We start from the raw sequence: 17503 nt of genomic DNA, 5'->3' as shown, positions 1-17503 counted from the left end.
AACTCCCTCCACCAACTGATCCGCAATTCCGTGTCCCTCACCATCTTCCAGTCCCGCCTCAAGACCCATCTCTTCACCTCTGCCTATCCTTAGCCCCACGTCCCCCTCCCTTTTCATCTGTGCATTAATTGCCTCATATTGTGTTTTGAATTGTATTCTGTCTTTACTTTGTGTACTAGTCATGTCTCTACTATTTATTTCATTCCCCTTACATGTTTTTCCTCTACCTGCTAAATTTTTGTAAGGTGTCCTTGAGACTCTTGAAAGGTGCCCATAAATAAAATGTATTATGATTTATTATTATTATTAATAATAATAATATTAATGAATGGTGAAACCAAATAATTTGAGCATGAGAGGTACAGAAGGGTGCAGGTTGCTATTGAACTAGACAGGTGAGGTTTCAATCAATGATCCAGGCATGCAAGTTTGAATCACTGGAAAACCAAATTGAAGTAATGAAAACATCTAATAATAAAATAAAAGCAAATTTGTGTAATGGCAGCCATTACTTGAAATTGGGGAATTCAGTGCTCAAAGCTACCTGATGAGTTCTTCCAGTTTGCATAGGGTCTCACTCTGGCAATGGAGGAGGCCCAGGGCAGAAAGGTTCTTATTGGGAAAGGGAAGGGAAGCTAAAATGGTTAACGATCATTCCAGCAGGCCTTGAAGGATTGAGTATAAATGTTTGGCAAAATGGTTGCTTTGTTAATTAACATTTGCTCTCGCTGATGTAAAGGCCATATCTTGAGCACCAAATGCAATGGACAAGGCTGGAAGAGGTGCACATCAACCTCTATCTCACCTGGAAGGGCTGCTGGATCCACTGAATGGAAGTGAGACTGGAGTAGGGAAACTATTAGATCATGTTTAACAACTCATCCGATTCACTAAAGTGACATCCTGGCATCCTTACCCAATTGACCTGTATGTCACCCCGCCCCTTAAATATGGTTCATTCTTTACAGCCTTCTTAGTTCAGGGATAGACAATAGATAGATGCTGGTGACATCCATATGCTTGAGTGAATAAATTTAGTAAAAATAATTGACAGTGATTATGTTACAAGTCACATAGGAGTATTAGCTAATGAGTTCCAATCCCACTAAGCTTCAATAACAGAGAGCCCTAACCACAATCCCTTAACAATCAATGACACTGCCATCATTGACTACACAATGTAGGATCAATGTGGATCAGAAATGCAATTGGGCCAGCCACTGTAATACAAGACCAGGTCACAGACTGGTCATTCTGTAGTGAGCTACTTGCCTCGTGTACAGCCCTCTCTTATTTCCGGCAAATGCATGGCACAAATCAGGAATGTGCTGGAACATTTTCCACCGCCTTTCTCAATTTCTGTACGTAGTGTCTCAAATACACAGCGAACCCATGGCTCTTTTTGAAGACACGATGAACTGCAGATGTGCTTCTGAAACTAATTGACCTGTTTATGTAAAGATAGATCCAAAGATGCTGCTAGACCCGCTGAGTTACTCTAGCAGATAGACACGAAAAGCTGAAGTAACTCAGCGTCCTCAAGCACCTTGTGTCCTTTGTTTCCACACAATCTGACCTGTTCGTGCAAACAGGGATAGCTGAAATAGATCAGGCGGATGCTTGAATTTCTGTTTTGTTTCAATAACAATTACATTTATTTAACATATTTAATAGAATAATAGCTCAGGTGGCACACTTATGCATCGTGCACCGTCTAACCACGACTGCTCTTTGCAAGAGCAGGTTTTTGGCAGCTAGATTTTCACTTAATTTGACCTTAGACTGACATCATAATATTCCGAGCAATCTGCGTGTCGTCTGAATGTTAAATGTGAAATCAGTTTGGGGAATTTCGAGCGTTTTTTTCTCTTTCTGGGTCCCGGCAAGGGCGGCGTTCGTACTATTTTTGGTTGTGAGGTCAAACATCTGGTACCCAGGCGGAGGTCTGGGTGGCTGGGTGTATTGTCTGCAGGTGATGGATCTAGCTGAGAATTGCTGAACGCTATCTCGGGGCTGACCACTTCTTGTTCCCGTTTCGGCATTTGCAAAATTGAATGTATTTGTATTGGCACGACGCCCGCTACCAGTGGTTTTCATCGAAGTCAGTCTTTACTCGTAGCATTGGGAAAGTGAGAATTCATGCCTCCGGAAGCGACTTCACCTCAATGAAGTTTTGTCCGTGAATTCTCACCATCAGCAAACTCTTTAGGATGATGGCACGCGATCTTTGATAATGATAAGACACAAAATGCTGGAGTAACTCAGAGGGGACAGGCAGATTCTGAAGAAGGGTCTCCACCCGAAACGTCACCCTTCTTCCTTCTTCCCATAGATGCTGCCTGTACCGCCGAGTTACTCCAGCATTTTTGTGTCTATCTTCGGTGTAAACCAGCATCTGCAGTTCCTTCTTGCACGGGCCGGTTTTACAGGAGGCGGTGGTGATGGGGGGGAGGGAGGCGATGGAACATGAATACATACAAGGTCCTTTGCAAGGAAGGTGTGAGCGTTGTGACGATTTGCTGGCAGAAGGCGCCAGGCTATTTCCGAAATGTCGCTGCATAATAATACGAAGCCATCGAGAGCAGTCTGCGGCCCGCACTTTGATCATCTCGGCTCCCTTCTCAGGGGTGGGTGGGTGCCCACCTATCTCCCTGTGGAAGTCATGTCATTTAATGTCTGCAGAGTCCGCTGCTGCACTGGCGCTCGGTGCAGTCAACGCGAAGGCTCTGTGGGGGTGGGGGGAGGAGGAAGAGGACCACAGTCTGGTCTGCTTCCTTTGGTGAATATTGAGGGAACACCCCACAAACTAGGAAAGGGAAATCACCCCAGGGGCCACACGAGGGGCAAGAGTGTATTGTGTAAAGCCAGGTGTTAACACTTTTGACTATGACACTATTGAATGTATAGATCTCAAATTTGTATGAAGAGTTTATTTACAGTATTTGGTTTGTACATATTTTTATCATTCTAAATTAAATTCATTTTTTTAATGAAAAAAAACCCCGGAAAAGTAATGACCCCACAAAAGCTCAATCGCTCAAAAAGTTTACCTTTTCCAAATTAATTCATTGTCGGCTAATGGTTTACAGATGTCTCTGGCATTTCAAATGTGAATCTGCGTGCACCATGTAGTATAAATATAGTTTAATAAGTTTCAAAACTACTGTTGGACTCTTGGCTGTTTCCCTTTCGACCATTTAGTTGCCCCCCCAAAGTTTATTGACGACAAATTTCTATTGAGTCTGTTGAACGGTTCAACAGATGGGAATGCGCTTTCCTTGGGCTGGCTGTGGCATGCTGGTACATCATCTACCAGCCCCCGGGACGCCGTGTTTGTACAGCCCACGATCTGTATCCATTTGGTGTTTGGTTAACACTGGTGGTGGGGCACGCTCTGGGCGTGGTGTTGGCTGCTTCACCGGCCAGGCGTCTCCCCCTCTTCCCCACTCCACCACATTGATACATTCCGCCTTTTTTTTGTTATCGAATAGAGTGTTTCTGGGAGGGGGGGGGGGGGGCACACACAAAACGGACAATGGAGCAAACAACGTTCGTTTCTCTTTCAACGTGTAAACACACTTTCAGACGTCCAACCTGAAGCTAAACCTTTCTTTCTCCGTTTATTGTGATAGTCCCCGACCAATCGGAGCGAGGAGATGCCCCTCATAAAAAAACTCTTGTCTTCATTAGTGGAATCGCGAGTATCCATTCGGAGGCCAGATACTGCAGCCGGGAGCTGTAGGACTGCGGGTCGAGTTCCTCGGGGGGTACTATTAGAGTCAGTGGATGCGGTGGGCTTGACTGCCTTTGACCTGCTGTGTTGACAGAGCGCCGTGGCGGTGCGATTGCTGGCGCGGGGAGCGCTCCATGCGGGATTCACCCCGGACACGATCACCATGACTGGGCTTCACCTCCTCTTGGCTGCCGCTCTGCTCTCCAGCTTTTCCCAGAGCTTCGTGCAGGCAAACTCCTGGTGGTAAGTACCCCCAATGCTTTGCACTTTATTTTCCTGTCAAGCACTCTCGTACGAGTTTCATGATCAAAGTTAGTTCATTTCGAGCGCTGGGGTGGGTGATGTTGGGGTCAGTAATTATTACAGTAAAAACAAACACACACACACACACACATAGTACATAGCGAGGCGGGATAGCGATATTAGATACTGTGGGACTTTATTGCAATTAATCGATTTTAATAGTGGGTCCCCACTTGAAGAAAGATGCGGAATTTAGCATTGTAACCACATTTCTGGATACAGGTTTAATCGTTAATAGATACAGGTTATATATATCATTGTCTATATTGTGCTGAGAAGAGATTTACCGCCTGACACTGCACTTTTTGGAACCCGTGATCAAAACTTCAGTGTATTTATTTATCTCATATAAACGAGCTGGCAAACACGCGTGAGCGGTCGCTTGCAAAACAATTATCCACTGCGATTTTCAATCCACAATATCGATCATTGATTGGTACTGTATGTCTTGAAAAATACGTGTTCCACAATGTGAAAAATATAATCCACAGTAGATGATTTCATACAAATACAAAAAAAAATGTTTTCTTAAAACGAATAGTTTTTTCCCCCCCTATAATTAAGCTCTAATCAATTAACAGAGCCGGGGATAGTCCTTAATGTGAACCGTATTTTGCTTAGAAATGCAAAGAAAAACGTATTTAAACAAATACTGAGGTCATTTTGCAAAGTAAATAAACACCATTCAACGAGACAGTTTCAACATTCACGCTGTAAGATAATGTCCATTCTCCTAATAAACATGCTTTTTTTAAATCCACATTTAGGTCTTTGGCAATGAACCCAATTCAACGGCCTGAGATGTATATTATTGGCGCCCAACCTCTCTGCAGCCAACTGAACGGCCTGTCGCAGGGGCAGAGGAAGTTGTGCCAGCTGTACCAAGATCATATGGTTTACATTGGCGAGGGGGCAAAGACGGGCATCAAGGAATGCCAGTACCAGTTCAGGCAGAGGCGATGGAATTGCAGCACCGTAGATAACACCTCCGTGTTTGGAAGGGTGATGCAGATAGGTGAGACTTTCCACTGCGGTCGGTGCATGACAAAAGGAAGTTTCTATGAAACAGAGGTTTAGCACGCAAGTGTTAGATCCGTTTTGTTCGTCCCCTTTGAACAAAAGTGCAGCCGAACCCTTTTCTCTGGAAGCGCGACCCTGTGAGTCATTAGTCCTTGTCGTCTAGGGCTATAGTAAGGTGTCGCCTCGATTCATTGTCCCTGGCTTTTTTTGAAATTCAATTATCCATTCACAGGGTTTCGAGAAATCCGGGAGTAGATTGATGTTACCGACACGCAGTGTAATAAATGAAGGTGTCAGTCAGGGGGGCTGGGGGGAGAGATGAGCCCAATTCCATGTACAGAGCAGATGGATTGGCCACAGTTCCAGGGCACCTCTATTCTTTCCACCGCTTCCTTAGTTTAGCCGCTTCTATCTGGTTCTTGGAGGGGGGTGCTTTTGTTTACAGAGTGTGTTTACAGTGTGTGTGTGTGTGTGTGTTCACCTCAGATGTCTTGTCACGTCAGCAAAGTCATTCATTAAAAAAAAGTGACGGCTGGGAAAACGCTGTATCCAAGTTCGTTCGTTCATCTTGAAGAATGTTTGCTTGCCCACACAGTTAGTTACACTAGAGGCCAGCCAAGATCTGTGCACCTGCACTTCGCTCACCAATACCAACCCCACCCCCCACCCCCTCCCCGTTGTGCGTTTTGTAGATGTTGAAAATGCCCATTATTTACTATGAATTTGTCCCCGCTGATTTGCAGGAGTGGCATTCAAAATATAATTGAATACCCCCTCGATAAAAAAAACCCAGAGGAGACTGCAGATGCTGGCATCCCGTGTAGAACACAGCGTTGGAGTTGCTCAGCCTAACCCGCTGAGACACTCCAGCACGTTTGTGTTCGACCCGATAAAATAACATGGATTTAGCTTGTTTTTCAGAAGAACTGATAAACAGAAACGTGAGTTTCATCACATGGGATTAACGTTTGGAATAAAAATAGATGCACGACGCAAGTGTATTTCAATAAGATTAAATTAAAATATAGGTTATCTCTTTACCTTAAGTGACGTTAAAGTAACAGCGTTGTATTTGCCTATTAAACTCTAATAGTTATAATGACTAAATATCCCCTCTTAAATGATCCACTTGGTGGGGATATTACTTCTAGTGCTTTACCTTCTCATCTCCTGGAATGACTCTGGGCCATGGATGTTTACAAATAGAAAGTGTGATATTTCTTAAAAGGTAAGGATGGGGCAACAGATGGTATAGGCACCATAACATAGACATGGCAGGACCATTCACAAACTGTGGACTGTTTTCCCTCGTATTTGTAATATATTAAGAAGCTTTTCGATAGCACAATTGTTTGCCTTTCTTTGTCTTTCTTGGGCTTATAAAGTTAGCTGCCTGTAATGTTTTGAAGTTAAATTAAACATGTTTTTACTAAGCATCATTTTTCATTTTGGGCTGACCTGCCTTTTATGTGTAAAAATAATACTTAATGTTCCACTTATTACCATTTTTTGAGGAAGCTTCATAATACAGATACTAATGGAGTTGAATCTTCAATATGTACAGTGAAGTTTTAACATATTCAAATATAGAAAGCATCATTAAATGGACCGAAGAACTCTGCTTGTACTGAATATTTGCTGATTTAAACTTTCAGCAATTGATACTTCTTTGTGAATACCCTTAACTATTTAATGACTACCCCTAATAAAATGTTGTTTATTGGTTACTTTTATAGCCATTTTATAACTGACCTTCAAATCCATTAGCTATTTCAAATCTCACACTCGCCAATCGCAAATACTATTCCCTTATATATATATTCCTGCTTTAATTATGGGTTTTTTTTGTATTTGGGGGGAATGAGTCAGTGATCATAATTCTTCACTTTAATTGATATAGAGTGAAAATAAAAATGAGATAGTTTGAATGAATGTCTAAATCAACAGATTTTCAGATACAGTCACCATTGCCTTGGATGTGGAAATGACCCAAACCCCCCCCCCACCCCTCCCCCAACTAGGAACATAAAACAGTACAGCGCTGGAACAGGCCCTTTGGCCCACATTATTAATGTGAATTAACATCAAATGTTACAACTAGAATGATAAGTGAATATTTTGCATTGGTATTTATCAAGAACAAAGATACAACCAAACTCTAAATTGAAGGGGTGGCAGCAGAAATAATGGATGGAGTGAAAATTGTAAAGAGGGGTGTACTGAAAAGCCTGGCTCTACTTAAATTTAACAAGCCATTTGGTTCAGATGGATGCATGCCATAATGCTTGGGGTGCAGATTGCAGAAGGCTTGCCATTACTTTCCAATCCTGCCTTGTTCCAAGGGAAGTGCCAGAGGTCTGGAAAATAACAAATTTAACACCCTTGATCTAAACGGGGCATAAAGGCATACAAGAAGAGGCTGGTCAGTTTAACCTCAGTGGTGGAGAAATTGTTAAACTATGTGCTGGAGGATTTTGTAGAAACTTTGATTATAATTATTTGATTGTCCCTGAGGATATGCCAGAGGAATGAAAGACTGCTAATATTGTGTAATTAAAAGAGGAGAAAGGGGTAAACTGAGAAATTACAGGCTGGTAGATTTGACTCCAGTGGTTTTAGAAAAAGTTTGGAATCAATTCTAAGGGACAGTATCAATCTACATGTGCAAAGACAGATTTATTGTGGGCCATCAGTATGGATTTGTGAAGTGCAGATCCTGTCTGATGAATTGATTACATTTTTTTATGTGGATATATCAAGAGTTGGGAAGGGTGGTGCATTTGATGTAGCCTAGAAAGATTTTAGCAATGTTTCTGGCAAAAAAAAATACATAGCAGGCTTTAAAAAAAAAGTTAAAAACATGGAATTTGAAGATGTTCACATATTCTGTTGGCCTGCTGCAAGTAAGAATTTAATTGTTCTATCTGGGATGTGTGACAATAAAACACTCTTGACGATGTGGAAAATTACATCTGAAATTGGCAGTGACAGGAAGCAAAGTTTAACAGTTGTGACTTAAAATCTGTTGCCAGTGCGTGTTTTGTAATATAAATTATGGATTTTGGCTTAAATGTAGAGTTATGATGAAGAAGTTCATAGAAGATACAATAGTGAGCATCCTTTTGAAACTTGACCACAGATAGAGATGGTCTGGTTGGACTTCATATGATTCAGAGAAATTATTTCTGGTTCATTTAAAGAGGTGAAATAGTGCAAGAGATATATAATAAAACCCCTGTCCCATGGTACGAGTTCATTCCAAGAGTTCTCCCGAGTTTGCCCTGATCTCGGAGGTTTACAGTAATGGCCACTCGTCGGTAATCGGAAAATCTTCACGAGTCTTCCCGTGCTTACCTGCTGTTAGCGAGTCTTCCCCAGTACCTGCCGTTAGCGTTACGAGCCGCTAAGAGACGTCCCCGAGCTCCGACGTACCCGCTACGTTCATTCTCCGTGCTTACCACGAGTTTGATTTTTTTTTAAACTCGGGAGAGCTCTTGGAATGAACTCGTACTGTGGGACAGGGCTTTAAATTGAAAGGTATTGAGTACTGTAGAAGAGCTGCACATGGACTGTGATGTGTGTGTACGTCCAAAGATCCTGGAAGTTAGCAAGAAAGAAAGGTGGTTAAAAAGACATTCCGAATGTTTTCCTTTAACAGCTGAGGTAGAGTCGGTTAGATACAACTGTACAGAATTCCAGTTTTTGAGCACTGCGTGGAGTTCTTCCCACCCCTTTACAAGAAAGATGTGACTGTAGCACAAAGGGTGCAGAGGAGATTTATGAGAGTGTTGCTGGGGCTGGCAGATTGTGGCTATGATGAAAGATTGGAAAAGCTAGGGTTGTTTTCTTTGGAACTGTGGAGGTTAGGCAGACTGCGTAGAAGTGTATAAAATACATGAGAGAGAGTAAATGAGAAGAACCTATTTCCTTTGGTAAAGAGATCAAAAACTGTGGTTGTAGATTTAAATTGGTAGGGAATTAAAAGGGAAATGAGGAAAAACGATCTTTCGCCTGGGGGATGGTCGGGCAGGCTTTTACACTGACTATACTTTCTTTTGTCCTTTTTCAGGTAGCCGAGAGACGGCTTTCACTTATTCTATATCGGCAGCAGGAGTGGTGAATGCAATAAGTCGTGCGTGCCGTGAAGGGGAGCTCTCAACCTGTGGGTGCAGCAGAGCTGCCAGACCCAAGGAACTTCCCCGAGATTGGCTGTGGGGGGGCTGTGGTGACAACGCAGAATACGGCTACAGGTTTGCCAAAGAGTTTGTGGATGCCAGAGAGAGGGAGAAAAATTACCCCAAAGGCTCAGAAGATCATGCCAGGACGCTAATGAACCTGCAGAACAATGAAGCTGGCAGGAGGGTAAGAAATGGAGATGCTTTATCATTTAACCCATAACCTCTGGAGACAAATACATTTCCATTCCCTGCTCTTTCCCAACGTGTTGTATTGTCTATTGTTTATCACTTTCTCTTCATCTGTGCATTTCTACATCATATACCCTCATAAATAGTTTTGCCTCCATTCATGGAAACGTAGAAAATAGGTGCAGGAGTAGGCCATTCGGCCCTTCGAGCCTGCACCGCCATTCAATATGATCATGGCTGATCATCCATCTCGGTATCCTGTACCTGCCTTCTCTCCATACCCCCTGATCCCTTTAGCCACAAGGGCCACATCTAACTCCCTCTTAAATATAGCCAATGAACTGTGGCCTCAACTACCTTCTGTGGCAGAGAATTCCAGCCATCACAATATTTATTTTAATATATCTTTGAATATTTATTTGTTTATTCACCTACCTATTGACCACTCAACCATTCACTTTTAGTTTGGTTTTTAATATTGCATTTTCACAGTTGTACTTTGGAATTGTGAGTAGTTTTAATTATTTTCATTGCTCTTTTAAGTTTTAATAATTTATGTACATAAAGATGAACATTTACCACCTATATTTTCTATGAGATTCTTAAATGTTAATCAGATTGAAATTTCATCATTCTATCTATTTTCCCTGCTGGAATCTCAGAGAATAATTTGTATATGCGTCATATTATTTTATGATAGGTTTCTAGACTATCTGAAAATAAATGTATTGGGATGAGATTTGATTTGCAATTTCTATTCTGAAATCTGTTGGAAAAACAGCAAAAAAAAAATCAAAATCTCCTCCTGGGATTGCATTGTTTGGGACATTTATCAGGCAATAATAAAGAAAGTTTGTAAAGGTTTCAGCGAATGGAGAAGTGTATTAGTTCGCTGGGCTGAGTCACTATTAATATGACTGTTGGACCAAGTGATCGAGTGCTTGCAGGTTCCTGCTGAAATTAATTTGTTCCTGTTTTGACTTCTGTGGGCTTCTCTCTGGCCTTACTTCACATCTGCTTCGACAGGCAAGAGTCCTGACAACTTAATAACATTCAAAAAGACTGCAGATCCTGTCCCCTCTCCCATCAGGCAAAAGGTATAGAAGTGTGATTTGGGGGGAATTCCCAGCTGTTATTAGGCAACTTTGAGTCATCCTGCCACAACCAGAGAGCAGTGCTGAACTACTATCTACCTCTTTGGTGATCTTCGGACTATCCTTGATAGGACTTTGTGTTCAAGAAGGAACTGCAGATGCTGGAAAATCGAAGGTACACAAAATTGCTGGAGAAACTCAGCGGGTGCAGCAGCATCTAGGAGCAAAGGAAATAGGCAACGTTTCGGGTCTGAAGAAGGGTTTTGGCCCGAAACGTTGCCTATTTCCTTCGCTCCTAGATGCTGCTGCACCCGCTGAGTTTCTCCAGCAATTTTGTGTTCCTTGATAGGACTTTGCTGGCTTTACCTTGCACTAAACGTTATTCCCATATCATGTATCTACACACTGCAATTGGCTCGATTACAATCATGTATTGTCTTTCTGCTGACTGGATAGCACACGACAAAAGCTTTTCACCATGGTACACGTGACAATAAACTAAACTAAATCCAAAATAAAAGCAGAAAATGCTGGAAACACTCAGTTGGTCCGGCCACATCATAGGAAGAGAAACAGAGTTACTATTTCATGTTGAAGATCCTTTGTCAGAACAGTCTTCAGATAGATTGTGATTATATGATAGTAGTATAAAAAGATAAGAACATAGGTAAAAATAAATCTATAATAATGGGCTGGATCCCATTTACTCCATGCACTCAGCACATGGTCTACTGTTAAATTTTACCTCTTAATCTTTGTCCCATGCCAGTTCCTAAGCCATCTCATCATTACTAGTGGGCCTTTACTCGCTGGAGTTTAGAAGGATGAGGGGGGGGAGGGGACCTCATTGAAACTTACCAAATTGTGAAAGGCATGGATAGAGTGGATGTAGCTAGGATGTTTACACTAGTGGGAGAGTCTAGGACCAGATGTCATAGCCTCAGAATTAAAGAACGTTCCTTTACCAAGATGAGGAGGAATTTCTTTAGTCACAGGGTAGTGAATCTGTGGAATTCTTCGCCACAGGAGGCTGTGAAGGCCAAGTCAATCGATATTTGTAAGGCAGAGATAGATACTTGATTAATACTGGTTTTAGGGGTTATGGGGAGAAGGCAGGAGAATGGGGTTGGGAGGGAGAGATAGAAACATAGAAATTAGGTGCAGGAGTAGGCCATTCGGCCCTTCGAGCTGCACCGCCATTCAACATGATCATGGCTGATCATCCAACTCGGTATCCTGTACCTGCCTTCTCTCCATACCCCCTGATCCCCTTAGCCACAAGGGCCACATCTAACTCCCTCTTAAATATAGCCAATGAACTGGCCTCAACTACCCTCTGTGGCAGAGAGTTCCAGAGATTCACCACTCTCTGTGTGAAAAGATACACAGAGATACCTCAGCTATGATTGAATGGAGGAGTAGATTTGGAGATGTCTGAATGGCCTAATTCTGCTACTATCACATGAACATATACTACGTTGTGTAACTGTCTTGCCACCAATCCAAGCTGGATTCTGCCCCAAAAACCTCTGAATCTCTGACATATTTTGTGGGCTCAATGTTACTTTAAATGCATTTCCACCTGAAGCAAGTTACACAAGTGCAAGCTGTTATTGCACAACTCCTATCTGCAGAGGACAGCAACAGGTGTGTTTCTTGTGTTGTGTGGTAAGATATCCAAGGGCTGCCTGTGTAGGTCTACATGTCACCACCTTCATGCTAAGATCATGGAAATTAGTCCAAAACCAAACCTAGGATTTCTCAGCAATTCTGTATAGCACCATATCCTGAACTTGAATAAAAATATATTTCTTATCGAGTGCACGCTACTTTTTATTTTGTCTTAAATTACTTGAAATTTGCTGCTTTATTTTTCTCCTACAATTTTTCGTTCCTTGTTCTCTCTTGATGGCACGAGTCTGCTTCTGACTGTGTCTCTCACCAATTATGCAATTATATTCTAACATCATTTGTTTCATTAGCAATCGGGACCATGAATCCTAATCCTTAGGCTCTCTCTGCCACCCATAGAAATAGAGTGTTACTAATTTTGCACCTGGAATTAATAGATTTGTTGGGCGTTATTCATAACTGGGCATTGACATATCTTATTTGTTTCATGAAACTCAATTTCTAAAGGTGGTTTTGTCCTTTTATTCCAGGCTGTGTATAATCTGGCAGACGTGGCGTGCAAGTGCCACGGAGTGTCTGGCTCTTGCAGCCTGAAGACATGTTGGCTTCAACTGGCTGATTTCCGGAAGGTGGGCGATCTGTTGAAGGAAAAGTATGACAGTGCAGCTGCCATGAAGATCAACCGCAAAGGGAAGCTGGAACTGGTAAACAATCGCTTCAACCCTCCCACGGCAGATGATCTCGTTTACCTCGACCAGAGCCCTGACTATTGTGTGAAGAATGAGACCACAGGTTCACTGGGCACCACAGGCCGCCTATGCAACAAGACGTCGGAGGGCATGGATGGCTGTGAGCTAATGTGCTGCGGGCGGGGTTACGACCAGTTCAAGACCGTACAAGTCGAAAGATGCCATTGTAAATTCCATTGGTGTTGCTACGTCAAATGTAAAAAGTGCACCCAGATAGTTGATCAGTTTGTTTGCAAATAACTCCAAAAAAAGAACCTTCTGTTGTAACGAGCGCCCAAAAGTCTTCATTTGTCCAAGCACAAGTGCTAACGTGGTGAATGTATGCATCCTTAGACTTCAGAAGAGAAACAGAATCACTTACCAGATAAAACGAACATCTTTATAATCACTTCTAAAAGAATATATGTGTATATATTTATATATATATAATTAACTGGATCTAGTTACTGCACTCTGCCTTTAGCTTCTCTGGATCTCCTTGTACAGGAGTGTAGCAATAATGACCAAGTCTTGTCTGCTGACTATTTATTGAAGATGAGGTCACAAAATTTTGCATTCTGACCTAATTTAATTCAGTCTTGAAAGCCATCTTTTGTCTTCTCCTCCCATCACCATTTTCACCAGCTACTTCATTAAAGTACCGTATCTGTTGTAAATAAACAAGCAGCAGCCTAACACCATTAGCCTGGACTGCTCACAAACAAGGAACCTTACAAGTGAACTGAAAGAGAAAGGAAAATGATCCTGTAAGGCGTCGGTACCAGTTTGCGTTAATCCATTTTAAGTTGCTTGATCTTTTTTCTTTCAAATAGCTGTTCGTGTATTTTGTATTTTGCAACTTAATAACCTGCACTGTTGTTTTGCAAAATTTATTATCCATCTTTGCAAGGTTCTTGAATACCTTTTCCTTACATTCTGCACAAATGTGTATATATGCTTGTACTTAAAACATGTGCCAGAATGAACACAGGCATGTCCCTCCCAATTATACTGCGACTTCAATTTGTGCAAAGATACATATTTTAAGATTAAATATCGTTTGGTTGCATAGAATGTTATAAATATTATTTTTCTCTAATAATAGTTAAAATTTAATGATGGAAACGCAGTTTTAAAATAAAATGTGGAAATTGAAAATGCGGATACTACACTTGTGAGAATAAAACCAAATGAGAAACAAACTTAATAAAACATATTCTCAAAAAGCTAAAACTCAAAGATGACTGTCCAAAAACAACATCTTTTCATTTGCTAATATCTATTGACTTTTAATGTGTCAATGTCTTTTTGTCAGCTGATGATGGATAGTAAGTTCTAAAAGTGTAAATGAGAACCTGTATATACTTAATTAATAGAGACATTGAGCAGGAGTCGGTCATTTTGCCCTTTAAGCCTGCTCTACCATCGTATTACCATTTTCCTGCCCTCTCTCTTGATGCCTGCGTATCTAGAAATCTATCTATCCCTTAAATGTATTGTGACTTCTACAGCTTCACCACCCTTTGAAGGAATACATTTCCATTCATCTCAGCCTTAAGTATTGTCAAGGTAAACGCCCTACATCTAGCCAATTCACCTCTGACAGGATTTTGCTTGTTTCCATGCAATCTCTCAATTGTTTTTAGCTCTAGTGAATATAGTCAATCCGATCTCGCATCGTACAACAATCCCACCGTGCCAGGATTCAATCTGATGAGCCTCCCTCTGCAGCAAATACATTTCTTAATTCGGGAAACACAAAGTATTCACACAATACTGCAGATGGCGGCACAGTGGTAGAGTTACTGCCTTACAGCGCCAGAGACCCCGATTCCATCCTGACTATGGCTGCTGTCTGTACTGAGTTTGTACGTTCTCCCCGTGACCTGGGTGGGCTTACTCTGGAAAGTTCCAGTTTCCTCCCACACTCCAAAGACGTACAGGTTTGCAGGTTAATTGGTTTGGTAAAATTGTAAAAACTGTCCCTAGTGTGTAGGATGGTGTTAGTGTGTGGGAATCGCTGGTCGGTGTGGACTCGGTGGGCCGAAGGGCCTGTTTCCGCGCTGTATCTCTAAACCAAACTAAACTAAAATGTGGTCACTAAAGCCCTGTATAATTGTAATAAGAATGTAATAAGAAATATTTGCTTTTAGTGACCAGGATAATTGAACTCCAGATCCCTTTTCCCAACAACATATCTCAATCTATCGAAATAATGTTACTGCTTTCTTTTTTTTTGCAAAGTCGACTTATCCATATTATATTAGATCTGTATATGCTCACAATTGTCTTCAAGTCTCGATATCATCCTCAAAACTTCAGCAAGTTAAATGTTAGTTGGCAAATGTCACCTTTCATCCATCCATCCAATCCATCCAATCTTTGGATGTGTATTGTGAATCACTGGCACCAGGCACTCACTCCCCCTGTGGTAACCTACTGCCACCCTGAAAGGAATCATTTATTCCTACTGTTTCTTGTCTGTCAACCAATTTTCAATCCCTGCCAGTATATTACACCCAATCCCATGTGCAATCATTGTGCAATCTAACATGTGGAAGTTTATCAAAAGCCGTCTAAAAATCCAAATACATCACAATAATTGGGTTTTCCTCTCTACCAATACATCGCCAAAAACTCCAGTAAGTTCGTCAAACACGATTTTCCTTTCATAAATCAATGTGGACTTTGTCTAACTATGATGGGGGTTTTTAATGTCCAGTTATAATATCCTTGATAATCACATTGTAAATGTCTTTGGTCGTTGTGGACTCGGTCTGAAGAAGGGTCTCGACCCGAAACATCACCTATTTCCTTCGCTCCATAAATGCTGCCTCACCCGCTGAGTTTCTGCAGCATTTTTGTCTACCTTCGATTTTTCCAGCATCTGCAGTTCCTTCTTAAACATTGAAACAGTCTTTAGCCTTTTCCTCACTGATGAAGATAGACTAAATCGGCTGTAGAGTCAAAGATATACATCATGGAAACAGGCCCTTGGGTCCACCTTGTCCATGCCGACCAAGTTGGCATACTGGGCGAATACTATTTGTAGTTTAATGCTTTCTCTCAATACTAGTGTAATTATTGGGATTATCAATACCACCCTCTAATCTGCAGGAGCCATTTCTCAATATGTATTGACTTTTGGAAGATGATAACCAATGTAACCATTATTTTCATGGCTATTTTTAAAAAATATTCTGGATGCAACCCTGTGGATTTTATGACCTTAGTTTCTCTGGCACTTTTCACCCCTTATTGATTCCCCTCACTTCTTTTCATTATACTGTATATCAGATGGAATATTTGTGACATCTAGTAATCTTACACCTGTGTGTTAATGCACTATCTGCAAAAACTTTGAAATTGTTTGAAAGAATAAAATAAATGTGGGAGTCGATTGAAGAATTCTTTTTACAATTTAATTGTTTACATTGTATTGGGATATTATGTATTGCTATTTAACAATATTTTTTTTATCTCACATGCCTGCATTTCATTTCAATACAAGAAACACATAAGCCATTCACTTAGTCACTGTCTGGATCTAAAGTAAAACTGTAATTATACTTTTTAATTAACACAGGTTTGGTAGCTATAAATTATTTAACATGACGTCTAATTTGATAACAAGCCTTTCTTCATTGCAAAGTTTTTTTTTAAATGGCATCCTTACCTCAAACAACTATAATCTAAAGATTTTGGAGAATTCTTCATGTTCTTGTTTATTTTGTCTTTGAGATTAATATTTCGTTGTTTGATGTTAGAATATCTGCATACATCGGGTTGCTTTGTTCCACCACTTAAATTAAGCAGTTTTCAAATCTAATAAAAGGTTGCCACTCTGTAATCTTTTTAAAATCTAAAGCAGTGTATTTTATACTTGTTTATGATACAATAATTAAACAATTATGCAGATGAATTGTCAATTTCAACATGATAGGTAGTTCAGGAGATTTAAACTTGTTTTGTTTTTAAAACTTGGTCTGAATCCAGCAAATAAAAAAGCAAATCTACAGCTCTCACTTGAGACAAGTTTAGAAATATGACGATCTTGATTTCATTTTATGGGATTAAAAAATTCAACGTTTTTTAACCAATTGGATTATTTTACCTAGTGAAGCCATACAAAATAACCATTAGGGAAATAAGAATGTCAAGAAACTTCCGAACTAATATCCTCCTTAAGTTTGGGTTATGACAGATTGTCTTTGCAACAATAGCAATCAAATCATCTGTTGGGAAGTCTGGCTTCTGAGACATAAGTTATTTGGCCCACCGCTGTAAATCAAACCAATTTGAGTTTGCAGTATTTGGATTAGTAATTACTTTTGGATTTGCAATCTCATCATATCTAATTTAGACACAACAACGTTGAACATGGTAAGAGAAAGCCAGGAGCAACAAAGGAGTTAGTGAGGGAACAGCTGAGGGAGTTCATATCAATGAGGCAGAGAATAAGTAGCAGCAGAAAAAAACAGGGAAAGCTTCTGAAATAGAAATAAAGTATCGGTCTTCTGATGTGGCTTTTTCTAATGTTAACACTCTTACTTTTGTTATACCCCAAAACATTTATAGTGAGCAACTCAAATAACAGCAAAGATATCACTGTGCTTGGTAAAAATA

At 40.7% G+C, this 17503-nt stretch overlaps 1 protein-coding gene across 3 annotated transcripts in view; it reads left to right on the top strand.

The window, feature by feature from the left end:
* wnt5b (wingless-type MMTV integration site family, member 5b) overlaps positions 1 to 16277 on the top strand; it is a 75535-nt gene extending 59258 nt beyond the window's left edge. For all 3 annotated transcript variants that reach the window (XM_055650132.1, XM_055650134.1, XM_055650133.1), the window contains exons 2-5: positions 3828 to 3976; positions 4804 to 5051; positions 9126 to 9418; positions 12680 to 16277. In XM_055650132.1, coding sequence (XP_055506107.1) covers positions 3828 to 3976; positions 4804 to 5051; positions 9126 to 9418; positions 12680 to 13138 — 1149 coding nt within the window. In that variant the 3' untranslated portion in view covers positions 13139 to 16277. The remainder of the gene's footprint in view (positions 1 to 3827; positions 3977 to 4803; positions 5052 to 9125; positions 9419 to 12679) is intronic.
* The last annotated feature ends 1226 nt before the right edge of the window (positions 16278 to 17503 follow it).

The sequence above is a fragment of the Leucoraja erinacea genome, chromosome 19 (assembly GCF_028641065.1).
Source record: "Leucoraja erinacea ecotype New England chromosome 19, Leri_hhj_1, whole genome shotgun sequence".
Taxonomy (NCBI): domain Eukaryota; kingdom Metazoa; phylum Chordata; class Chondrichthyes; order Rajiformes; family Rajidae; genus Leucoraja; species Leucoraja erinaceus.
Note: the sequence above shows the minus strand (reverse complement) of the source record. Positions and strands in the feature narration are given on the sequence as shown.